The sequence below is a fragment of the Berghia stephanieae genome, chromosome 9 (genome assembly GCF_034508935.2).
Source record: "Berghia stephanieae isolate SIO BIC M18660-M18661 chromosome 9, UCSD_Bste_1.3, whole genome shotgun sequence".
Lineage (NCBI taxonomy): Eukaryota > Metazoa > Mollusca > Gastropoda > Nudibranchia > Aeolidiidae > Berghia > Berghia stephanieae.
In genome coordinates this window covers 15,405,004-15,432,240 of record NC_088368.1, presented here as the reverse complement: position 1 = coordinate 15,432,240, position 27,237 = coordinate 15,405,004, and the positions used below count along the sequence as shown (strand labels likewise).

Genomic DNA, 27,237 nt, shown 5'->3' with positions numbered 1-27,237 from the left:
AAGATTTTTATCTTTTGGGACTTTGTAGATATTATATCTACACCATTAAGACGCCGGAGCTTTTAACTTTGATTGTATAATCTTCAAGGATCAAACCCAAGCCCGCTGTACTACACTATAACCTCTTACCAATTGCCTGGAAGTGGAATTTTACGAGTCCAATCCCGTTATCAGAGGAATAGATCATCCAAGCCCATCAACTGCCTGGAAACGTAAACTTACGAACCTGACAAATTATCATAAGTTACGTAAAATATTCATATCTCAATTTGTAACTGCCACGATCACTGTTTATCTCTTTTAATTAAATTTCATCATTATTTTTATTTCATTGTAAACAAATCGTTAATTGTTTTTCATTTATAGTAACTAGTAAATTCTGGGGCCTCATTCTACATATATCTTTATGCATAGTCGAGTAGCTCTTTACTCACTTGAGACCATGACACAGCAAGAGCATGCAGTGGTCAGATAAACCTAGTGGGGGACGGGGTGAACATTTATAACCCTATTCCGGAACTGTTGGGTATATTTGTACTACATGGCCTATATTTTTTTGGCTCTAAAATATTTATTTTTCAACGGAGTTGCCCCAAATTTGGAAAATTCCTCAAAAACTATAAATTATAAGTTAGTAATACTGAAAAATTATTTGAAAAAAATGAGTAGTTTTTGAGATACACATGCATAACGTTTCTCATGTCTTATTCCTGCACTGTGGGGTACAAATGTAACCCGGACTCTCATGTAAGGAAAAAACAAACTGGGTGGGGTTCCTTACCTCCCATAGTGGGCAGGGAGGTACATACTGTGTCATCTATCCCCTTATGTCTGTTTTCCAATTTGCTTTCTGTCTTTGTCTTGGAATGAGATTACTAAGTTTTGCCTTGGCCCTGGCTGTAGTGCTTGGCTGGGAGGGAAACAGTCAGATGCATAGTTATTGTTTTGGGAGATGATATTGTTTTCCTTTTTTAAAAAAATAAGATTATAAATCTTAAAATCTTTCCTTTTTTTTTTTTTTTTCTTTTCACCCACATTACTCGCCTCAATGATTTGCTAGTATGACCTATGCCCTCTAATAGTAACTGACACCAGGGACATAATTTCGTTTCTTAAAACTTTCTGAAAATTATTTCTATTGAAAGAGAGCCTGGTTGTTATTGTTAAATAAAATTAAGTTACATGATTTCCACACAAACAGGCATGGTTTTGTCAGGTTTTGACAATAATACATACTCCCATAGTGGGCAGGGGGATACATACTGTGTCTTCTATCCCCTTATATCTGTTTTCCAAAATGCTTTCTGTCTTTGTCTTGGAATGAGATTACTTGGTTTTTTCCTGACCCTGGTCGGAGTCCTGGCTGGGAGAGAAACAGTCAAATGCATAGTTATTGTTTTGGGAGATGATATTTTTTTCCTTGTAAATCATCTCTCTGTTATGTATTATTATATTTGTTATTTTTAATGTATAATGAAATGTAAGCATTTGAGTGTATTAGTATTCCTCTTTGTTGGATCTTGTGCTTGTGTCTGGGTGAGACTTATAGCTGATATCAGACTAAGTACATTGATGGTATGCTCTTGGAATCTACATCTGATCCCTGTTTGTGCCCAATTCCCCTTTGTCTTACTCTCTCTTGGGTGCTTTAATTGTAATTCTAGAACTTTCAACTATCCCATTTTCTTCCTTTTTACTGGCGCTGATATAACCTAAATGTGTTGCAAGGGCCGTAAAACCCTTAAAAACAAAAACATTTCTATTGAAAGTTTCCACACAAACAGGAATGGTTTTGTCAGGTTCTGACAATAATGCATAGTAATTTCTTTCTGCTTCATTGTTCACCTAACAGTGGTGATCTTGAAGTTGCTCTCCTCAGCCACAGGCAACGTTTTGAGTAAGGAAGATTAAGGCTAAATACAGCAGATGCATTATCAATTACAGCCATACACCATCTCCTTGAGACTACGGAGTGCTTTCTATGGAGTGTGGAGTCCTTTCCCACAAAACACCGATTGGGTTCATTTTGATAGTGAACCAAGCCATGGCACCAGAATCTAACTTTGGGATAAACATTTAATCAATGAGCATCGTAAGAGTCAAGCAGGTTGGTCAAAGCTATACAGCAACTCTAACGCTTAACTGCCTTGCGCGGGATCGGTCTGATTAGTAAGAAGCAAACTTAGGGCATTGCAGGGAGGATAAGATTATTCATTCATCATTTGCACACAAAAATTAGAGAGAAAAATCACATTTTCTTGATGTCCTCCTTAATTCTTTGCCGGGAGCACAAGCACAAACCACCGAGATGCCAAATGATTGAATACCAAAGAAAGCATTATTCCCATTACCTATCAGAGGTTAATGACAACAAATCATCCTTTTCCTTCACTTGGCTGTGACAGTGATGGATAGGGCTGACCAAAGGCTCAATTTGAATGCTTACCCAACAATCCCAAGAAAATGGAAAGTCTAGCGACCATACTACCAGTACCAGGCTTTCGAGTGACTTAAATGTGAATTGGGGAAATATGAGGTCATGGAAGTATGAATTGAGCCGAAAATACTCCTGGAGGGGAAGGAACGGGGTTATGAGCTCAATGGTGTGAAATTGGGTCCCTAAATTGAAGTTAAAAAAAGAAAGATACAAACACTGTTGCATCAGTCTGAGACCAAGACCTAGCTGAATATTGACAACACACAAGTGAGATTTGTGGGACTCCCCCATTTTTTTTTTTGCAAATCACCACAGCAAGCTAAGAAGAAAACATCCATTAGAAAGTATAATGGAGACAAGAGTTAATCTGCTGGTATTGTGACTGATTGAAATAATGTGAAAATTGTGTGGTTGATCTGTCTGTTTTTTAGTTCAATTTGTGTATGTGTTGAAAATTAAGCGGAAGTAAATATTTTGATCATGTGACTCGACTCATCATGTTGACGATCAAAAGTACTCCCTCAGAGCCATTAGGCTAATGAAGCCTGAATTTATCCGTTTCTATGGTGTGAAATGGACAATAGCAATTGCATACTACGCTTTGGATACGACGCTAGTCTATCGCAAAATACTTGCTGCCAGATCTAATAGACCCACAGCTACCCAATCACTGCTGGGTGGACAGGGAAGTCAGAAAAAAAAAAATCTAGACTGCACCCCAGATAGATCTCTGTATCTTTGAGTGTGATGCAAGTGCTCTACCAACTGTGCTATCGGGACCTCCATGTTGACAATGGCAAAGAGCTTAAAGTTCAAATAGAAAAGGAAATGAAACAAAATCGAGACCGGATATGGTGCTAAATAAACCTTGTGCATTAGAAAAGTATGAAGATTGATATCTCACCAGCACAAAATAACAAGCCCAGTTCTAGGCTACAGCCTACGTGGTCGGATACTAGAAAATGCTCATCATAACCAAACACACACTATAAAAAGAAAGTCTTTTACTAGGTTACTAAAGGACTAAATTTAGTCACTAAACACAAGAACAGGTCCTTTTATTTGATGTCTTAGAACTCTATATTTGGTGTGATTTAGTGTTAAAACTGAAACAAGCAATGAAGGTCAATAACTCTTACCTCATAGATGTCAACAAGTGGTTATGATTATTTGGTATGAAATACAAAAATGCATCAAGCAGATAATTAACTCACAAGTTAGGAGTTACAAGGATTTTAATACACATATAAACAAAAAATTGTTTTCCCCATCAATCAATATCATATTCACGATGCAGCCCCCCCCCCCTCTCTCTCTCTCTCTCTCTCTCTCTCTCTCTCCATCTGTCTATCTCCGTCTCTCAGTGTCATATCCTCTGGATTGAGTTGAAGTGAACTGTCAATGCTTCACTTGTGGGGTATATATGATCACTCATTCAGTTCTGATGGGTCTCTCTCATTTTAGCAAACGACTTGACAAGCCATAACTATACTTAAAATATAATGGTTGAGATAAAGTCTCAGAACAGGAAATCTTTAATGGTTATTTTAAAGACTGCCAGTCTATTGCCTTGTCTGAAATGAAAGAACCAACTTCCTAAGTGGCAGGATACACATTTTACCATCCAGTAGTCAAAGAATGTAATAAGTGATCTGACTTTTCATTTTCTTTATTCTCATCTTGAACTTCAATTTTTGTTTCCTCGTCTAGGAATCCCAAACTTAGTTGGACTGTCTCAGAGATTGCCGAAAGGAAAGTTTTCATGCCTGTAAAAAAAAAAAAAACAATAGTTGGGTCTTTTAGTAATAAAATAGAGAGTGTACACATTTTCTGAATTTTACACATTTCACATTAAATAAAAGAAAGAAAACCTTTAGGTCAATACAATAAACGTTCAATAAATGACATTCTAAAACTCAAATTTCATAGAGATCATTTACAAAGTAATTTCTGTTATTGAGTTAGTAGCACTAATAGATAATTTCCGCGCGCTACAAGGAAAAGGAAGGTACCTAGTACGCAATATTCTGATGTATTGGATATATATATATATAAATTAGTCTAAAATTTTACCAAAATGAAACTATTTGTTATTGTAAAGTCAGACAATATTATAGAGTTGTATAGTGATCAGTTTATTACATCATGTTCAGTAATGCCATTATGGACAACAACGACAAGCTACAGGACTCTTCCAACAACTCTTCCAGACAAGGTAACAATACATGGGACATAACTCTGCCATTATTACACAATTACAGTTATTTTCTATTCATTACAGAAACCCATAACTCCACCTAGGGCACTTCCAAAGAGCACATGCCGATCCCAAGCCTGTAAAAAGGAGGAAGGTTGAGTGTGGGATTAGCAGCCCCACCCTGTTGAAAAATGCAAAGCTGCACACACTTCAACAGAATATAATATTGTATTTACTGGCTTGAGTCAAGGAGATGCCTCCCCAGGAGATTTGATGGGAACGGGAGGAAGTATGACGAGGTCTGGTGAAAGCCACAAGGAAGCCATATCTCCGACACAGCTTTACTTGATAAAGACAAAAACAAAGATTGGAAGCTGGAATGTCTGTACTTATATATGAGACAGGAAAGTCAGCTCAATTAGCAAGAGAGATGAACAGGTATGGAATATAGGTACTCGGAATATGCGAGAGCCGATGGAATGGATCAAGACATTTCACACTCCTATCTGGAGAACATATTATTTATTAAGGTCACGAAGACGAGACTAGTAGCCACACAGGAGTTGCAATCATGATGACCCCGGACAATGCTCAAGCACTCATTGAATGGGAATCCATTTCATCCAGGATCTTGTCAGATAGGTTTAACTCTAAAGGGAGCAAAGTCACTATCACTATCATCCATCTCTATGAACCCACCAACAATTTAGACATAAAAATTAAACACTGAGTTTTGTGACATGTTTCATGCTCCTGACAAAGACATCAAAATTCTGATGGTTGACGTTAATGCAAAAAGTATTAGAAAACAGAGGAAAGGAATCCATCAAGCAGTGGGTACTATGAAAATGGTGAATTTTTCGTCGATTTCTGTGCATTTAACGACTTGGTGATTGGTGGCAGTGCCTTTCCCCATAAAAAGAAAAACACAACAACATAGATACCACCTGATGGACAAACTAAAAACCAAATTGACTACCTCACAATATCAAGAAACAATCTAGCAAATCAGGCCAATCAACACACAGACAATCAAACATTGATACCAATATGACACTATAGAAACGACAATTTCCTGAGACAACCATACAAAAGCAGCATATATCCTCTAACACAATACATTCATAAAAGTCAAATTTTGACTTAAATTGTAAGGAATTAAAGTTTAGAAAACAATTATCAAGCCATTGAATAGTTGGCTTTCAAGTGTTAATAATAATAATAATAATAATAATAATAATAATAATAATAATAATAATAATAATAATAATAATAATAATAATAATAATAATAATAATAATAATAATAATAATATACTTTATTCATCCAAAAGGAAATTTTGGTTTTTTAAAAAATACTTTCATCAATTGCACACCTTTTATTAATATTTATTACTATATTTTGATTCATGCTTCCTTACAAAGGAACATTCAATTTCCTGTCCATCATTTTTTTTTTTGTTTATTCACCTTAACTACACCATTCTCACATCTCTCATTCGTCCTAAATATTTCATTTATCGTGTTTTGTTGAAAAAGGGGAACCCGAAACATCCACGTTATCTGTCTTCGTTATTTTTCTAATAATAGGCCACAACATTGGTTGCTGATCATTTGACTCTGCTTAATTAAGTCAGTACAGCTACATCAGTATTCATTGGCAGTTGCTGCCTTTTTTCTCTCTGCGGTTCAAACCTAAGCTGTTCGACTTTCTGTTCTTCAAAGGAGAACAATTAATGGACTGCTTAATTGCTGTTGCTGTATTGTCCTTATTTTATGACATTCACCCATCTTGTACTGACATGTATAACAGTCCAAATGATATAGAATCCATGGACAACTTCAGTGATTGAGTGATATACAATTTTTTCTTATAGAAAATGCCAATTACGTCTCCTCTTTAGAATTCGAACACACGCATGCCCCATAATACACACATACTCTCACACATTTTACATGTATTTCAGTAAAACTAGGCCTCCTGAAATTCATCAACTAGTGCTCTCGATTCATGCAGCCCTACATATATCATAACCAACCATTCCTGGATTTTATTGACCTTTTCTTTAGTTTTATTCAACATGTAAAAACTAAAAACCTTAACTTTGATACTACGCCTATAATTTGTCTCAGAAAAATGTAATAAATAGGCCTAGGGTAAAAGTAACCCGGGTAACTACGGATATAGTCGGTGTTAGGGTTGAGTGAGTTAATAGAATTGTGAACTTTTCTAGTGAACATTAAAGACTTGCCTTTTCTCTTTGCCTTCATCATAAGAATAGAATAATCATCATTGAGAGCCACAAAAAAGCCATTGGTGACTACCAAGATGAAAACAACCCACATTAAGATACGGACCAGCATCCCAATTATAGTGTTGGGAATTCTTAGATATTCAGGGTTGATGATGAATTCTGCTGTGCTTTGTATAGCCAACTTAATTGATGAACTGTAATAGGATCTGATAAAGTAAACGGAATACAATATGAGAGAGAAATTTTGATGACATGTTACATGAAGCATTAGGTAACTGTAAATTATGTTGACTTAAAAAAGCGTTCTCTTTCAGTATCTTTGGTAATATATAATGTATTGATACTGTTAAAATAGATAAAATGACTCTATAATAAATTGTATGCCATTTGTCTAACTTATGTTATTACATGTTAACCAATCAGGGCTGTGATTTATTTATTATTCATTTTTAGAAGTCTTAAAGTGAATACAACATTTTTGGTCAGTGTGAGTAAAAAGGAATAAGATGAATAAGACAATAAATTTATATAGAGTTTATCTGCACTTACAAGAAGAAGAAGAAGAAGAAGAAGGAGGAGGAAGAGGAGGAGAAGAAGGAGGTGGAGGAGGAGAAGAACAGCGAGGGGACCAATTGAAATAGAAAACAAAAGTTTATTCCAAGAATTGCTTATGACTAGTTTGAGACGACTTTAAATTCCAACCCAGATAGGCACTGGATTCCTGCCATGAAGGATATACTTAAATGCTAGCAAAAACATGTCAATAACAAGCAAGTCTAACAATTTTAAGGGATACAAATGGAATATAGCATCATCTCCAGGAAGAAAAAATGAACAAAACAAAAACACATTTCACACTTTCCCTCTCAGCTAAAGATCCCATTAAGGATTAAGGCAAAAACCAATTAATCTCATTTCAGTACACGGGCACAAAATCATTTGGACATTGTTAAATCAGCCTTAAATTATAAGGAGGGATACCCGTTGCTAAAATATAAAAGAGCCTGAATATTTTTCTTGTAAAGAGCATGGTATATAAAAATATTATTAAAAGCTTCTCTTCATTAAATTGCATCACCCTTAAATCAAAGAAAAGGATACATATCAATCTAACTTCCCCTTAATTGCTGCCTTTAAATCATCCATAAAAGAAAAAAAAACTAAATAACTAGACACCAAACTGACCAAGATCATCCAGGAGATTTTTTTTAAAGCAGGTTTTACGGCTGTAGCCAGAAAAAGGGGATCCCTGTGTAATTCATGTTGTGTCAATTTTTAAAACAATTCTTCCTAAAGAATTCAACCTCAATCTGAAACAATGGGTTTAGGCAATTAAGTACGGTAAGTAAAAATGAATAACTTACTGGTAAAAGAATAGAAAAAACATAGTCATAGCCAACATAATTACAGCCAATATTGGTGGGATGGCCATGATGAAAACGTGCTGGATCATCTTGATTAAGATTTGCATCCGCATTATTTGCCTGGAGATGGTGATACTGATGAGGTTAGTGGTCTGGACGATGGTGGTGGTGGTTATGATTGTGTTCGGGTTTATGGTGTGTCAAATGTCAATGCTGGAGTTGTAATAGTGATAGTAAATTATGTCAATAATGATGATTACAATGATGACAACAACCAAGCAGATTAATAATCATATCCAGTTTTTGAATAATCATTTAATAACTCATTCTAGCATCAAAACAATTGATTTAAGAGGAGCTGACTAGTTTTTATATTTTAATGAATTGCCAATGCTAAATTAAATCTTTACAACCAAATCTTCTACATAAATAAAGTTCTTTTTATTAATTTTATAATTCTAGTGTGAAAACATCATAAATTCTTTAAGGTATTAAGCATTTTGTAGTACTCATAATGCACATTAAACTCGTACAGCCTTTTTATTACTATTATTCCCATTACAATTAATTTGTTTTTCTTGTAAACAATACCCAAATTACACTAACAAATCACCCAACTTTTTTCATGACTGTGACTGGATTAAAAAGTTAGAAATCGTTGCATTAAAAATGCTTTAAAAAATCTAATTTGAGCAATGTTTGAATATGACTTTAAAATTGCAAAAATAACCAATTTTAAAAAATCATTTAAAATTCAAATAAACCTACACATACTTAAATAAGACATCAAATACAAGCCATGAATAAGTACTATTGACTAAAATCAAATCAATTAAATGAGATTAGTATCTTCAAAATATCACTGATTCAAATTTGATAGTGACGAAAAACTGGGGACGAACAAGGAATTTCACAGATTCACAGAAAATGAAAAAATAATGAGTAAAATTAAAAGCTTGTTATTAGCACTAAAAGCTTGTTATTAGACGGTCTAGCACTAACCAATAATGAATCTTTAAATAAAAAATAACATAGTAATATTTATATTTTTTTAAACTAGAATTGTTGGGATTTCTATGAAATAAAGTGTCAATGGTGACACAAACTTTAACAGATAGAGCTCATATGAAGGATTTTGAATTTAAAGCGTTCAGTCAGTCAACAATATAAATTACACCAAACAACGGATCCAACCTTAATTTTGACACAAAACTAAAGAGAGGATGGACTTTCAATAGATACAATTTTAAAAGTTTTTAAGATACTAAAAAGTTGTTTATTTCTTGGATTTCATTTTTGAAAAATGATTATTTAAAACTCAATTCCTGCAAACACAGTTGTAAGTTATACCGAAAGAAAGATCTTTTTTTCCGTCGTTATTTTAGTACCACTGTGAATAAATTAGATCTTTGGGGTATGGGGTAGTTCAGCCTCCGTGAAGAGTGTCAGAGGGATATAATTTGACTATAAAACACAGCAATTTTAGATGAAAAGTGAGTAAAGCGAATAAATGTACCCTATATTTCCAGCAACAATAGTCAACATTTGATATTTTTAGAAAGAAGAAGAATAGCACATTTATTTAAACTTTGCTAAAATATCATCCTAGCTCAATTATATCCAGTCATACCACCTTTTAATTATTTCAGCCATTTAATCTCTATATCATGCCTACCTGGCACTTCGTATAAACATCATAAGAGCCCCAAAAGCCATGAATCCACTAAGGTTGCTAAGTGTCGTCGCCAACAATGCCAGATCTGTAAAGTTGATATACAAAGTCCCATCCGTCCCATAAATTGTTTTATATAACATAGAGAACTTGTGCTGGTTGGATGAAAAGTTTAAAGGTAAAAAGTTTGAATGCACTGTCTTTAAGAGTAGTGTCACACATTGAACCGAGGCATGTAACCTTATGAAGTAATAACATAAATAAATATGCACATTTACATTCTCATGATTTAAATCATCCAAACTAAACTTCAAAACGTTACATTATTTCACTCCCAATACCAAATCAGTAGGTCAAATGAAAGGGAACTTCCACCTAACATCAATAATCCAGTGTTACTTAAATGATGAAGAGACGGGAAAGAAAAAAAAAATCATAAAAGGGAAACAGTGTCTATTTGTACTGACAGTAACAGGTTATTAAATCGCTCCCATCAACATCTTCAACCTGACTTAAGGTCATCTTACTAACAGTATATAATGAAAATTATAGTTATATTTTCAACTATGTGTAGGCCTATGAAAATGAAGAGGCATGAGGTATCAGGTAAAAATTAAGCAAACAAACAAAAAAACATAACAACATAAAACATTCTTCTCCTAGGTATTGCAAAAGACGTCATTTTTGTGGCAGAAAAAATACTTATACTTTTTGCATCACACGTCGAGAAAAAGACTTTTTAAAAAAAAGGGTCATTCAACCATTGACAGTTCGGCCATCAAAAATGTACAGAAATAACGTTTACAGATCTGGCATTGGGGGCAGCATGGCTCAGCGGTACGCTCTTTGCTTCGTACCCGAAAAGTACCGAGTTTGATCACCCGTCGCTGCGCTGTGTGGCCTTTAGCAAGTCACCTCGCCCTAGCTCAATTTGCGGTGCTGCACAGCGGCTGAAGCCTGGGTTATTCCAGTCTTCTTTTGGAATAGACCCTAGAGACAAATTTCCCCAATGGGATGAATAAAGGGAATTTTATTTTATTTTATTTTATATTTTATTAAATTTGGGATCATTTAAGAGGGGAAGGTTTCAGCTTTATTCCTATACCACTACAACAATAAAAAATTGGCATTTAATGTAGCAAAATGATATTACTATTATAAAATTTAACAACAGCGAAACATACAATTTAAACAAAAATAAACATCTTATTTCTATTTGTACCAATTTGTTTTAATGTGGGTTGCTTGATGACTGATGTATCACATTTTTAAAAAGCTCATCAAATTCTTGCTTTCAGCTTCAATTGATTAACATTTTGACACTTGGCTGTAGTATGTAACAGTGCACTAGTTGCGATGAGACTGAGGTCTCATACGCTTTCACAAAACAGAATAAAGTTCACGAAAACCACATTATTAGTAGCAATATTATCATATCTGCAACTGCAGGTTTTACAAATTGTGGATATTAGTTAATTTTGTGACTAAAAATATAACGAATCTCTTTCTTTGAAAATGTTTTTGCTTGGCAAGCTTCAAGATGACTTTTATTTTAATATATTATGGCAGCAATTAGAAGTTTTTGTATGGGGCATGCATTTGGTTTAGCGTTGAATGACATTTATAATAATGAGTGCTTCATCCACCCTGGTTAATTAAAAATGCCCAGCGATCCCTTTGGAGCCTGATGTGGTTCTTTATTTTATTTTGAGGAAAAACAACCAATGCAAGCTCTGTCCTGTTGCAGAGATGACACATCTCTTCACATGATTTTACTTAATAAATTTGCAGGTAATTTAATTTAGTGGTAAAATCAGGGGTTTCTTTAATAATGAAAGTGAAAGTCGCTTCTGTTTTTGTTTCAACTTGATGCTGAAGAACCAAAAGAATAACATGTAGTAAAAAAACTAATCACACAAGTGATTCTATTCTAGATCTGATCAAACAATTTCAAAGTTATGTTGGGGTTTCAACTTCTCCCCATTCTCCCTGTAATTTCCCCATTCAAACAATCAGTAAATCATTTTTATTTTCTAAATTGCAAATTAATATTTATGCAAGCATTCTAATATACGTCCTTCACAGAATTTTAAATTTCAGTTTCTCAATCATATTGCATTTATAAACAGCTAATATTTACAAATCCTATTTTCTTGCTAAGTTCTTAGACTCATGGCGTGCACATTAAATTGTGCATCAATACTCACATTAGTCGTTTTGTACCTGAGGACAAATCCAATGAGCAATAGACCATTGAACACAATCGTAGCAAAATGTATGATTCTTTCTGCATTTGAAAAGAAGCTTCTGATGCCAACAATTTTCAACTGTAAAATAATAAACAAAATAGTTGTACCTATGTTAAAGTGACAATGATGATGACGACTATAATAAATAATGAACCTTCAGCTCGACTTCTGACTCCAAGGTCAATTGACCCATCTGATTTAGGCTACAAATGTGACCCATATAAACATACGACATTCTCACATTTACACCAACAAACAAAAACCCACTCAAAAACACTAAAACACCAATCTACAAACTCAAACATATTCAAATACATTATTTACACCACACACTATCAAAGACGGAACGCTCATCCCGAATCACGTGTGAGCACAATAGATTTAGACATCCTCAAGCAAAGATTCTTCAGCCTAAGCACCAGCAATGGCTGTCATATTCAACAACTCTTTCCACCATCAGATATAAAACTTAAGAATTGAGTCGACTTTGACTTTGAGTAACATTCAATTTCAGAACCAGATTCAAAACAGTATTATGTCAGGATGAATTGGATCCCAAAAAGTTAATTAAAAATTTATAAGATAAATGCAATTTTTTTTTTTTTTGGGGGGGGGGGGGGGGGGGGGGGGGGGGGGGGGGTGGTTTGAACTTTACCTTAACAAATTACAAATTATTTTATATTTGTGGCCAAAAAATCAATTTCCAGCACCAAGTCATCCCAACATAATTCAGAAAAGTGAGTGGAGCAGGCACTTATGTTGGTAACAACAAGAGATGAAGTGAGTAGAAAAGTGCCAGAAGACAATAGAGAATAAAAATTTTCGCGGCGGTGGTGGGGTTTGAACACGGTAGAGCCACGCTCTCACCTGCCAGGCGGAATTGTCGTACCAATAAGGTCGCAGGTTCAAACCCCACCACCGCCGCGAACATTTTTATTCTCTATTGTCTTCTGGCACTTTTCTACTCACTTCATCTCTTGTTGTTACATCCCAACTTAATACTGCTTTGAGATGGTGGGTCACATAATCAAGATTGACTTATCAAGTGAATGTAAATTAAGAGAAGTGGAGCAGACACTTATGTTAATAATAACAGGAAATGAATAGAATAGAGAATTGCCAGAGGACTACCTATAGGGAATACAAGTTTTGCTATAATGAAAATGGAATCCATAACCCTAATGGTACGGCACCCTTCATATGGCCATGAGAGAGACGCCTTGCAATCACTGCAGCCCACCAACCATAAAAAAAACAACAAACAAACAAAATAAAACATAACTTCTTGGGGTCAGAATGAGGTGAATTATCAACACCATGGAAATATAACAGTCTATGAGCTGTGGACTCTCTTCTCACAAACATTTGACATAGAGATACAATTGACACATGACTAAACAGTAGGTGAATATACATTTAGAAAAGTGAGTTAATGACAACAATGATAGGTGTAATAGAGATAGATAGATAGATAGAGAGAGAGAGAGATAGAGAGATAGATAGAGAGAGAGAGAGAGAGAGAGAGAGAGAGAGAGAGAGAGAGAGGGGGGGGGGGGAGAAACAGGGGAGGAGAGAGTTAAGGGTATGACTTACAGTAGAGATCTGTACCAATATTTCAATTAAAGTCAAAATGAGCAGGACAACAAGTGCACTGCACAACATTATAAAACTGTTTGTCTTCAACAGAAAGGCAAAGGATTGACAACCATATTCACGTTTGATGCCCTCTGAGGAAATGGAACAAAACTAGTCATCAATTAACACAAGTCATAGATTTGATAGCAAAGAAATAACCTATTATTTGATTTACAAGTTATAGTCTTATAAAACAACTATTTGTAATAAATATGATAATGACAGCAAAATGTGCATAGTATACAATCACAATAGATATCTTGAGTATATTATTTGATCATTTATTGAATGTCGTTTAAGTATAATATATGTGACAGCCTCACACAAATCGATGATACACAGGTGGTGGTTGTAGATGGTGATGTGGTTGTTGTTGTGATTGTAGTAGTCATGGTAGTGATAAGGATGTGTTGGTAGTAGTTGTAATACACTCCAGCACGGCTTCCTTGAACTCCTCGGGTCATGTAAAAACGTTAGAGGAAACGGTACATTGCCATGACATTTGATGGGGAATGGGAGGGGGGGGGGGGGGCAGTGTGGCTCAGCAGTATCAATATGGTCTTTGCTTTGTACCCGAAAGACACCTGTTCAAATGATGGCCGTCAGCAAGCCACCTTTTCTTAGCTCAATTTGCAGCCCTGTGCTGCGGCTGACACCTGGGTTCTTCCAGTCTTCCCTTTGAACAAACCCAAAGACAAATTTACGCATGAGGATGAATGAAGGGGACTTACTTTATTGGCATGTTACAAGGGTTAGTGTGTGTTTGTGAGCATGTATGTGTGTGTCGGAGTATATCACAACATTCATTTACCGCCATAGTCAACCATAAGCAGAGAGTTTAATGGTGAAGTTATAAGAAAAAGCAGAGTCGTGTCTTGTATGCGAAATGACAATGGTGTATGTGAGTAGCTGTGGGTGTCTAGAGAATTATGCTGCATACACACATGCAGTGTAGATAGATACACACAATACACACATTAGTAACTGTCAATGTCATCAGTGAGTCATCAGTGGCCAAAATCACCGGGTGCAATTATTTAAAAAACCCTTTAATTATTCTTTTTTACGTTGGCTGGATGAAATTAGTTCGAGGAAACTGTGTTCAAGGTAAAACTTTGTTCAAGGAAGGAATGGACTGATAACAAAGAACAATAAGGAAAAAAATTGAGACATTCGAATTGGTTCGAGGAAACCTGAATTCAAGGAAACCGTGCTGGAGTGTAGTAGTGGAAGTGATGAGGATGTGGGTGTGGTGGTGGTGGTGGTGGTAGTTAGTGGTAGATGTGGTAGTGGTTGTAGTAGTTGTGGTAGTAGTGGTAGTGATGATGTGGCGGTGGCAGTTGTAGCAGTAATGGAAGTGATGATAATAGAGTGGTGGTGGTTATAGTAGTAATAGCGGTAGCGATGATGTGGTGATGGTGGCTGTAGTAGTAGTAGTAGTAGTAGTGGTGATGAAGTGGTATTGGAGGTGGCTGTAGTGATAGTGGTAGAGGTGATAATGTGGTAGGTTTGAACCTGGGTCCTCTCGACCCAGAATCCAAAGCACCGACCACCCAGCCATGGCACCTCCTAAAAATATCAATATATCCAGGTTTTTTCTCTATGACAGAGTATACGGCGCAACCAGTTGAAGGCAACAGGTATAACAAGTATTTTTCCCTCTTTTGTGAGTATACAAGTGCAAGGCACCCAATTGATGGCGGGCTGTATACAAAATATGTTGAGGGGATTAATAGTATTCACTGAGTTGGACACAACAAAGGGGCATAATCTGTGATAGATGCATTAATCCAATATTAGAGATATCTACCTCTTATTCATTCAAATACTTTTGTTAGTTGTTTGTATTTCATAAAATTTACACAAATCCAGTGGTAGTTCCAAACTGACCTTGATTTAAAAAATAGTTGATGGAGAGTGTTGATGCAATGCCAGTATTGAAATCAAACACAGAAGTCTCAATCAGGATAGCTCTTGTGTTTTCATCCACCCAGTGTGAGTAATGCATCTGTAGAATAGCGTCTATGTTGTCTTGATAAGACTTGCTTAGAATGTACTCATAACTGAAAGAAAATAAGGCACAAACTCGTTATATTGCCATTGTATGTCTGAGACTGGTTGGCAATATAACTAAATTGAGTTGGTACCCTAGCACATTGAGTAGCTATATCACGATTACAGTCCAGTCCAGATAATTCGAAATCTGATTAACCGAATTTCTTTTAAATCGAAGAAAATACGATGTAATGAATTATTTTCTTCTTTTTCTATATAAAATATTCATGGTTAATTCGAATTCGAACAGTCGTTATTCTCTTTATTCGAAGTGCAAGTGCTTGCCCATCACTAAAAAAACAACTCTGGAAGGTCATAACGAACTGCCTGTTCTCCGTATCCACCCTCCCACGCGTTTTAATGACTGAGCTGACTAATAAGGGAGCGTTCACATATTATGTCAACAAAAAATTGGCATTTTTAGACCCCCCCCCCCCCCCCCCCCCCCCCCCCCCCCCATGTCATCAATTGTCGTCATTGACTTGACCCCTCCCCCCCCCCCAATATGATGACATCATCAAAATGGACTATTTTTCGTGAAAGTCATGTGATGGTGGCTATTGAACAGAGGAGAAGAGGTAAAAACAACTGAGTGCCAAAAGGTGTGAAATTTGATATATACCTCTTTGTCTCTGTTCAATACTGGTAGCCAGCATTACACGATGTTAACAAAAAAAAAAAGTCCATTTTGAAGATGTAGACATGTTTAGGGTAGTTCAGTTGTTAGAGCGTGGCTGAAGACCTGACAACTCAAGTTGATTCCCATCGCAGCCACATTTTTTTTTTTCGGGGGCCCCCTGTCCACCCAGCAGTGAATAGGTGTAGGTGGATCACCTGATCTGGTAAAAAGTAATTTGTGAAGACTGATGACCTATCCGAATAATAACATATATGTTACTAATCCGCTTCAACTTTTACAGTGTTTTTCTTGGGTGTGTTTTTATTCTATTTGTATAACCAAATCTTTGATGACATAATCTTGGGTATGACCCCCCCCCTCCCCCATGTCAACACTTGTCAACATTTGGCAGACCCCCCCCTCCCCCCCAAAGTGTTGACATAATATGTGAACGCTCCCTAATAATAATAACTAGACCCCTGAGGCATGTAATGGCGTGTTGTTCCCTCTCCGTCCCACCCGCCCTCTCTTTTCTTTCTCCAAATTGACCAGCTGTCTCGCGTCATCCCTCTCTCCTTCTCGCGCTCTCATCACTAAGACTAACTTGTGGTCTGCTGGCTGCTGGCTAACAAAGGGGGTTGGTTATAAATAGACCTAACACACAGTGATAACCCTAAGCTGACCAATACACGGAACAAACAATCATAGGCCACACCCCACTCCACGCGTTTCTCTTTCTCTTCTGTGCTGTCTTTCTTTATTGATCGATGGATCTAGATCTATAAGTAGAGGGCCTACACAGCAGGTTTAGTTATTTCCCTTGTTTGGAGACAAATCGAATTCTGATAAATAGAAGTCATTTGCTTTTCCCACCCAATTCGAATTATCAGGACTGCACTGTAATTTGAAAAAAATCTATACTTGTCTTTTAGTCGGATATACAAGAGGTTGGTAATGTGAAGGATAATGAAGTTAAACCATATGTTCATTAAAAGCAAAGGTGTAAATGTTTGACTGGAAAAAACGATAATATTGTGACATAATCAGAACCGGCAATTTTATGTCGTTATAACCGAGTGTTTCTACGTCTGATCAAGACATACATTTTAAAAAAAGAGGAGTTATAATGTAAGGCAATGCAAGGCAACAGGAGGCTGTCAATCTTGAGTTTTTCGAGGCTCAGGGCCATTTCAGAGGATTTTGATAACCTTTAAAAGCTGTCGTTTTAGAGGCTGGGACATAATGTTGTTGATAGCATCCAGTTGATGTTAAGAAATCCCTCATCATGTCTCACACCTTTTTTTCTGCTTGTGCAATGACCTTAACACTCTCCTTACCACCCATAGAAAAATCGTCACATTCGTTACGATGTAACAGACAATTTCCTCATTCTGATTTCTCTTGTACATTACAAAATTTAAAGAAATGCTTTGATTACAGCTATAAATACTAAACACTGTGTTGTAGAGTTCACTTTTTACTTTTTTGTTTGAGTAAGAAAAGTCTATTTTTGTGCTGGGTGGATGTGAATATTCGGGGGAAATTCTAAAAATAGCTGGTAAGGAGAGAGTTAAACAATGATTCTCCAACAGTGTGTTGCTCCAAAAAGTGCCGAAGTGTTTCAATGACTGCTTATACTTCAACACTGGAAGTGGAGTCAACACAGTGTCATCATCTCCATCCTTATTAGATTGAAAAAAACATTATCTCTCTCACATCAATTGTAGAAAATCCCATCTATTGATATGCATGTGTATCACTTTTCCAGTTTGTCCCAAAATTCTGGGATATAAAATTACAGACACACGATGTTCCATGAAAGTATCTTCCCTTGATTTATTTTAGGGTTTAGTTATGGTGTTTTTGTCTATGTGTGTGTGTGTGTGTGTATGTGTGTGTGTTTGTGTGTGTGTGTGCATGTTCATCTGCTGTTTATTTTCAGGAGCATTTAAGTGGACCAGGGATTTTTCAATTCATGAGCCAATAAATGTTACTTTTTCATCTTATAACAAATAATATAGAAATATGTTAAAATGAGATAATTTATTTTTGTAAGAAAATTTTTAAAAAATCAAACTGCTAGGATTCTAGGATCTAGGGATCACTGGTCAGGTTCTGCACAAATATTATCCAGTCAGATCTCTCTAATTAGGAACTTCACAATCAGGATGTCTCCATTATTTCAACGGGCTGCCTGGAGTCAGATTTTATCTTCTTTATTTGAACACCGTGATTCGGAAATTTTTGTTTCCAGATCCCACCACCAACACTTATTTTGGAAACAAGCCATTACAATTTAGAGGATTTATGACTCATTAATCCAGACAACACTCTGACCAACACGTCCTGTCCACCTACTTTAGCTCAATACAATCGAAAAAATGATTTAAGACATGTCACGAAAACCCACTCGACACCCATTGAGTATGGTACATGTTCACCATTGTTGATTTATGTTCACTGCGGGAAGCTTTGAATGTAATAATGAGTAATATCACTGAATCTTAACTTGTTTCTGTACTCTGGAATGTAACAATTTAGCATGTTAAATTCAAACATGTTTTTAGGAATGTAGAAATTACAAACCAAGCTACGCCACTGGCTTTCAATTATTAATTGTAACAAGTATGTCAAGTGTGTACAATTTGCTGGGTCATTTTGAACCCAGAGTGGCAATGTTTGAGTAGTGCACGTGAATCTCATGAAAAGTAAATCTCTATCCATGCCCAGAATTCAGTGTGTAAATTGTTAATGTAAAACATTCAAATGTCCACTCAAACCAGACCGTTTTTTTTATATACAGTAAATGGCAAAGGGAGAATAAAAAATAATTGCCTGGCTAGATCTTTAAGATGGGGTGTGAAATACTTTGTGAAATACTTTCAGGCTAGCATCCTATCTAAAAGGTAGCAAACAATTCGATAAGACAGTAACCAGGATTAAGTCATGCTGCATAGACCATGAAACTCTAGACAACTTGGGTGGTAGGGGATTGAGGCCACCTAAAAGTCACGCATGCTGGGCACAAGCATATGATCCCGTCAAAGAGGGAAGCACTCTAATGCCAAGGAATATATATTGATGTTAATCTTAACTGCTGGTCAAGTAACTTCGCGATGGTTGTGTGGTGAGCGAACTGGCGGTCTCCAGAAGTGGGTGAGAGAGAGCTCTAGAAATGACCTGGGTTTGATACGAATATTTTTGTATTCGTGGATAGCTCACACGGTAGAGCCACGCTCTCACCTGCCAGGAGGAGTTGTCGTACCAATAAGGTCGCAGGTTCAAACCCCACCACCGCCGCGAAAATTTCTTTTATTCTCTATTGTCTTCTGGCACTTTTCTACTCACTTCATCTCTTGTTGTTACCAACATAAGTGCCTGCTCCACTCACTTTTCTGAATATATATTGATGCCAATACAGAGAGACAATTTAAGAGGGTATATTCATCCTCCATGAAAGGAACAACACAAATGACTGCATCACAGCGATTAAGGATTCCAGAGAAGACCAAGGTAAAACAAAAGCAAAATCATTCCAAGACAAGTCCATAAAGCAGCATGGAAGTGAAAACAGGCATGGGGGAAGTAAAGATGACTTAGAATGATATGATTTCTTAGGAGGTTGATTTATTTTCTTATGCTGCTGGTTCGAACAAGGCAATTATTATTCATGATTTCATATTGAATTTTGAGAGGGAAGTTCAGATGGTTTGTTAATTCAGCACGTCCGGCTTCCTACAACGACTAATATTTTTCCTCTATCTGCATTATTTTAAAGATATTTAATCTTTCATGTATTTTGATCGTCATTGCAGCTATTACTATTATTCTGCCAATGTACAACATTGCTTGTTTCCTGTTCACTTCTTTATTTTGCAAAGACCATTTGAAGAAAGTGTCTGAACAAAAATTGGACCTCTTCCCTGGACAGTTTACCTGTTAACGTGAATTACATATCATTTTGTATGATCATTATATTTATTTAACATATGGTATATGCTGTTTTGTCATGCTGTAGGCCAAAACATTTACTTGTGTGTGTATATTTTTAAAATTTCAGATGATTGTAGACTTTTGAAAAATTTTGTGTAGAGTTCAAATCTTGTTATCTTTAATTTTTCAAGTCATTAGGTATGATTTAAAAATATGTTTCACAAGTTCCATAAATCCTTTTGATGTTTATTTACATGATGTCAAAGTTGGAACATTTTCTTACATCAACTGGCAAGCTAAAACAAAATCTTGAAAAATGAACTTGCTCTCATTTTCTTATTAATGAATGGTGTTTTCCAAATTTTAAAAATGTTCTCCGCGATTATCATACTTTATGAATATAAGAAGAAAACCCCATTTCAAATATTTATAAATTGTCTCTTGTGGTACCGACTCACAGTCACTAAATTATTTAAAATGCTTTTTACCCTCCAAACGGGTAGGTAATTCCCCATTTTTCCAGGAGAGGTACATGGTTCATGGAAGTGTACTGAAAAATTGAACTTGAAACCGATGTGTCTTCAGAAATATTGGTATTAATGATAACATTTTGCCAGTTGTACGAGTAGTCTTTTGTGTCCATATTGGAAACAGTGAAAGCATAATGGCAGTGTCGAGTTTCATTCTGAGATTCAACCGATTGAAACTCACTACATGAATCTGGAAAAATAAAGCAAAACATGGAATTATGAAATGTATATCAATGCCAATCTTTATATCTAAAAATAGATGATAATTGTAATATCATATTATGAAAGAGATGTTATGGGGACACTTTTAAAAGTTGGGTTTACCATCCAAAATTAGACTGCAGATTTACAGATGCATAAAAATGAACATAAACTCCAGCACACTTTCCTCGAACACACAGTTCCCTCAAACTCATTCGAATGTCCCAAAATTTTTTCCTCATTATTCTTTATTATCATTCCATTCCTTCCTCAAACTAATTTTTACCTCAAACACTGTTTCCTTGAACTAATTTAACTCAGATAACGTTAAAGATTTGTTTAAAAAATTTATGAAAGGGTTTGTTTTTTTTAATGGGCCTGGTGATTTCGACCACTGATTTACTGTGAGGTCGACAGTCACGTATGTTTATCTTGTGTGCCTATCTACACTGCAGGTGTGTCTATATACATGCAGGCAGACACAGCCACTCACATACTCTATCATTGTTTCACATAACTGACACCTCTCTCCTTATTCTTATCACTTCACCATTTATTCTAGTTTCAATGTCACGTGCCACGATTTGCTAATGATTGGCTAAGATGATAAATGAATGTTGTGATATAGCTTAAGTTTCAGTCGTAGCACAGCGCCGCATATTGAGCTAGGGAAAGATTTTTTTTTCCTGAAGGCCACATGGATATTTGAACTAGTTATCATTTGTGTGTTTCTAGTAAAGTCCATACTGCAGAGCCCCCCTCACTCCCCCCTCCCATTCCCATCAAGTTGTTATGGCAAGGCTCCGTTTCCTCAAACGTTTTTGCATGTCCCAAGGAGTTCGAGGAAACCCTGCTGGAGTCTATAAAAATCACAAATGACACCTGAAAAATCCCTCAAAAATGTAAAATAGTGGGTGGATGCATTGGGTTTTTTGGGGTTTATCTTTGTGTCTATCTCATTAAAAAGTGGTATAAATGATGAGCACATGAAACTATGATGGTCACTTCATTATGAAGTAAAGGTTAAAGCTTACCCTTTACACTTGTGGTCTCTTTGGCATACACTATTGAAACACTGAACACGATATAAATATATATACATGTACATCTATATATATATATATATATATATATATATATATATATATATATATATATATATATATATATATATATATATATATATATATATATATATATATATAGAATACAAATTGTCACTCACATCTTTTGTGGCTGAGACGTTCGTTTCTGTGTCTCTTTACACGTCCTCAGTCGGCGTAAAATCCTTAATAATGTCCGAAGAAAAAATTCTTACTCCAAACGAGGACGTGTAAAGAGACAGAAACGAACGTCTCGGCCACAAAAAATGTGAGTGACAATTTGTATTCTATATTAGCTCTAACCATCATGATCGAGCACTTTCGTACCTACGAGTACCCACCAACACTCATAAATATATATATATATATATATATATATATATATATATATATATATATATATATATATATATATATATATATATGTAGGCTATTTTCTACTATATTACATCATTATCAGTATAACATGGGCTTTGTTGCAGGCAGACTGTGTGTAGCACAAAAAAATATATAAACACATACACAACCGTCAGCTTGAAAGTGAAAGAGACTACAAATGATAAAAAATGGTGACTTAGGCCACTCTGGTTGTTTCCATTGAAATTTGGTTGTAACAGGGAATATAGGCTGTTCACGCCATCAGCTATATTGAGGTTCCACTGAATATCAAAAATGATTGCCTTTTGTTGTTTGTTTTCTATGTTTCTGTACCAATTGATAACTTGGTGGTGTTTTTCCATTAACCGAGTGTGTGTGTGTGTGTGTGTGTGAGTGTTTGTGTGTGTGTGTGTGTGTGTGTGTGAGAGAGAGAGAGAGAGAGAGAGAGAGAGAGAGAGAGAGAGAGAGAGAGAGAGAGAGAGAGAGAGAGAGAGAGAGAGAGAGAGAGAGTGTGTGTCTGTGTGTCTTAATTTACTGAGGGGAAAAGAGAAATTGGACAAGTCTATTTTAAGGGGCACAAAGATTGTTAAAAACTCGAATTATCAACTGATTATCAATACAAAATACAATAGACGACAAGCTTAACACCCCTATGACGTCACGATATTAAAAAATGCCCCCAAAAAAGCGAGAGAGGTGGGTCTTCAGACAGCTGAGGTGCCAGATGGCCACACGTGTGGCCAAAATTGGCTAAATATAGAATTTTATTTCTTTTATTAAATTTTATTTATTTATTTTTGTCTCAGTGGCTTTATCCTAGTCTATTCAATATTTTGTTTGTCAAATTCAATTAGTTTTTTAAGGGGGTCGTTCTTAGTAGTGAAAAACATGCGAGTATCTATTTAGTCACTTTTTAAATCGAATATGGTCAGGTGGAATTCTGCATGGCTGTCTTCTCTTCTCCCTCATTGAATCGCAAATTGGGTTGATGTTTTGTGATGATACGTGAAAAGTACTTACCATATTCCGATGAAATTTGAAACGTAAATAGATGAAATGTGTATATCTAACCTTATTCATGGCAAAATCTCTGCTCTTGATAGCTTAGGAGCTATATTATTATTATTATTATTATTATTATAATTATTATTATTATAATTATATTATTATTTTTATTATTATTATTATTATTATTATTATTATTATTATTATTATTATTATTATTATTATTATTATTATTATTATTATTATTATTATTATTATTATTATTATTATTATTATTATTATTATTATTAACTTGATGAATATGGTAAAATTTCTTTTGGCAAATCGACTCAGAGCCTACCACTTTTCAAAATAACTTGCACTGTACTTACTCGAGGGAGGCAAATTTCGAAGTTGTCGAATTTTAGTGAAGATGAAAAATGTCCCGTATGATCTCTTATTTTTTCTAGAGTGAAAAAATGGAATATAGATATCCTCTAAAAAATTCCAGATATCTTTTACATCGATAACCTGAGGAAAAAAAAATGAAGGACATGCAAGACAGAGACGAGTATATTTTCTTAGTATATTCTTTAAATAAAATATGACCGTCTCAAACCGTATTTCGATGGCATAAGCCTGATGCGTTAAAACTTAATTTTTAGCTTCACTTGCATAATTTGAATTGAATGCCTTATTTGACGTTTAAGAAACAAAAATCGCTGAGTCAAAAACATATCTGTAGTCAAAACCTAATTTTCTTCATCTAGTTCATTCCAGCATACCAGATTGGGGCTGTGAGTGTAAAGCATCCTGTAATATTCTGTAGACATAGATGTTTAAAAAGAAGGCTTACAATAAAACACTATTACAAATAACTCTCATAACTTCAACAACAACTTCAATATTACATATTCAGTGAGAATGATATAAATCCACCACCTTATGGTAAAGATTGTATACTCTGGGAAGGTAGAGTGTTGATTGCTCCAAAAAGTGACATTATAAGCATAGAGAAAGATGCAGATTCTGACTGTGACATCATCTGGTCAAAATTAAGTTCCGCTGCTTTTATCGTCAACCAACCAGCGGTATTGATAAAATAAACCAATTACAAGCATCTTTAACAAAAATACATGGAAAAGGACAAAGTACATACTCCAAATATCATACTCGCCCATGACTTTAACCTGCCAGACATCAAATGGGACAGACTCACAATAAAACAAAAGCCCCAATACGTCATATAAAGAAAACGACGAGAAAATGATTGAATTTGTCCAGGAGTTCAACTTAAGGAATCAGTGATCACAAAGCAGTACTATGTATCATAAAACTTTAACATAAAATACAGCACAAACCACCTTGAAATGTACTCAAAAGGGAACAAGGATGTATTAAAACATGAAATAAGAAACAGCTACAAGATTTTTGATAAACTGTCATCTGCTAATAACATCAATGAAAACTTGGATTATTTTGAAACAACACTCATGGAATTGATTGACAAACACATCCCTAAAAAATAGATAAGTGGAAGACCACATTTACCATGGATAACCCCTAAAATCAGACTTCTGATTAATGAAAAAGCAAGGCGATGGATCAGATATGACAGACACAGAAAGAAAGTGCAATATATTGAACAAACCTGTACGATAGTGTACTATAGAAGACCCCTCAATGCCAAACATAGGTAAAAGCAACATAACCACATACGGTATATAAAAGCAGCTTCAACAACTAAACTCATCCAAGGCAGCAGGGCCAGACCTTATACCAATTAGAATAATTAATGAATGTGCTGATGAAATAGACCCTTTCCTGTGTATAATTTCCCAAGAATCCCCAAACAAATGAACAGTGCCGATGGACAGGAAGCATGCCCTTATAATCCCAATCTATAAAAAGGGCACCCTTATAATCCCAATCTATAAAAAGGGCACCCTTATAATCTCAATCTATAAAAAGGGCACCCTTATAATCCCAATATATAAAAAGGGCAAAGGAAACCTAGCTTCAAATCATAGACCTGCATCTCTAACCAGTCGTTTGTAAGATTTAGTGCTCATATTCCATTCTATCGTGAAACATTACAACAAACACAAAATAGTAGTCAACCACCCACATGGCTTCAGGATAAAACGGTCATGCAAGACACAATTAATCATTACAATAGAAGAAATAGCAAGATCACTAGACAACAAATACAAATTGATCTTCTGGTACAAGACTTCTTCATTTGACACAAATGATTACTGTTAAAATTCGAACAAAGCAAAAGTCGGAATAATGGGAGTACTGAAACAAATCAGTCAGAGAACATGGAACAACAACTGCAAAATCTTTACTTTGGTACAAAAATTGGCTTTGCAATTGAATGCAACAAGTTGTCATTGATGGAAACTCAAGCGAAAAATGTAATGTCTTATCAGGAGTACCACAAGGAACAGTATTGGGCCTTTATGCTTTTTGATATTCATAATTGACCTTGGAAATGAATTATCTCCACAACAAGGTTTAAAATATTTGCAGAGAATAGCCTTCTTTTCAGGACAACAGATAGTAGCGCAGATGCACATGAACTCCAGAAAGACCTTGATTCCCTCCAGACGTGATCAGATACATGGCACATGAAATTCCATCCATCAAAATGCTATGTCATGTCAATATCAAACACAAAAGAGCCTAACACTCACAATTACACAGTACATGATAATCCTTTACAACATGTAGATATTCCATTAAATACCTCAGAATCCATCTCAATAAGAAACTAAAGTGGCCAACCCATATAGACCATATCACATTCGAAGGCAAGTAGGATGATGGGGTTTCTTAAAAGGAACATAAACCAATTCCCACAAAGAATTAAAGCCTAGGTATACACAGCACTTATCAGGCCAATATCAGAATACACCAGCACTGTGTAGGACCCCTAAATAAAAAAAGGACATCGACAAGATTTTGAAAAAGTACAAAGAGCAAGTGCAAGAATCACAACCGGATGCAAATCTAGAGACCCAGGTTGTACCACATTCTCCCTCCAGTCACTTGAATGGAAACCATTGAAAAACTGGTGCAAGATATCCTCTACTGTTACCTTACACAAAACCATCAATGGCCCAAAAGCAAATCAGATAGATACGCAACACACGGATACAATGCATCACAATACATACAATCAATTTCAAGAACAGACACATACAAACACAGCTTTTTCCCACGAACAATAAATGACTGGTCAAAGTTGCTTAACTTTTGAACTAATTGCTCTACCAAGTTCTGGTATCAAAATTCTTAGAATTATGTTTACTTTTCATAACAAGGAACAGATTTACTGCACGTATCATTTGAAAAGATTTGATTTGGAGTAGTAATATCATTAATGTACCTCTTTTTCAACATCATCATTTAGAGAAAGCTCATCATATATCATGTCCTTTTGTAGATAACATTCCCATATATTACTATGGAAGTGCAGGATAATTATTGCACAAATCAATAGTACAAGAATTTCAAGGCCTCCTTTAACGCTTTCAAAAAGCGCTGATATCTGCAACTATGAAAAAAAAAAAGATTTTGTTAATAAGACATGTTTGCAGAAATCATGTAAAGAGAAAAAA

General features: G+C 35.5%; 1 protein-coding gene across 1 annotated transcript in view; it reads right to left on the bottom strand.

Annotated features, from left to right (window-relative positions):
* Window positions 1-3,922: 3,922 nt before the first annotated feature.
* Window positions 3,923-27,237, bottom strand: part of LOC144979145 (uncharacterized) — a 139,645-nt gene continuing 116,330 nt past the window's right edge. Inside the window, exons 43-52 of the mRNA XM_078925747.1 lie at window positions 27,006-27,173; window positions 24,004-24,142; window positions 20,904-21,135; window positions 15,699-15,871; window positions 13,767-13,900; window positions 12,132-12,251; window positions 9,928-10,079; window positions 8,253-8,372; window positions 6,886-7,094; window positions 3,923-4,203 (exon numbers count right to left, since the gene is read on the bottom strand). Coding sequence (XP_078781873.1) covers window positions 4,055-4,203; window positions 6,886-7,094; window positions 8,253-8,372; window positions 9,928-10,079; window positions 12,132-12,251; window positions 13,767-13,900; window positions 15,699-15,871; window positions 20,904-21,135; window positions 24,004-24,142; window positions 27,006-27,173 — 1,596 coding nt within the window. The 3' untranslated portion in view covers window positions 3,923-4,054. The remainder of the gene's footprint in view (window positions 4,204-6,885; window positions 7,095-8,252; window positions 8,373-9,927; window positions 10,080-12,131; window positions 12,252-13,766; window positions 13,901-15,698; window positions 15,872-20,903; window positions 21,136-24,003; window positions 24,143-27,005; window positions 27,174-27,237) is intronic.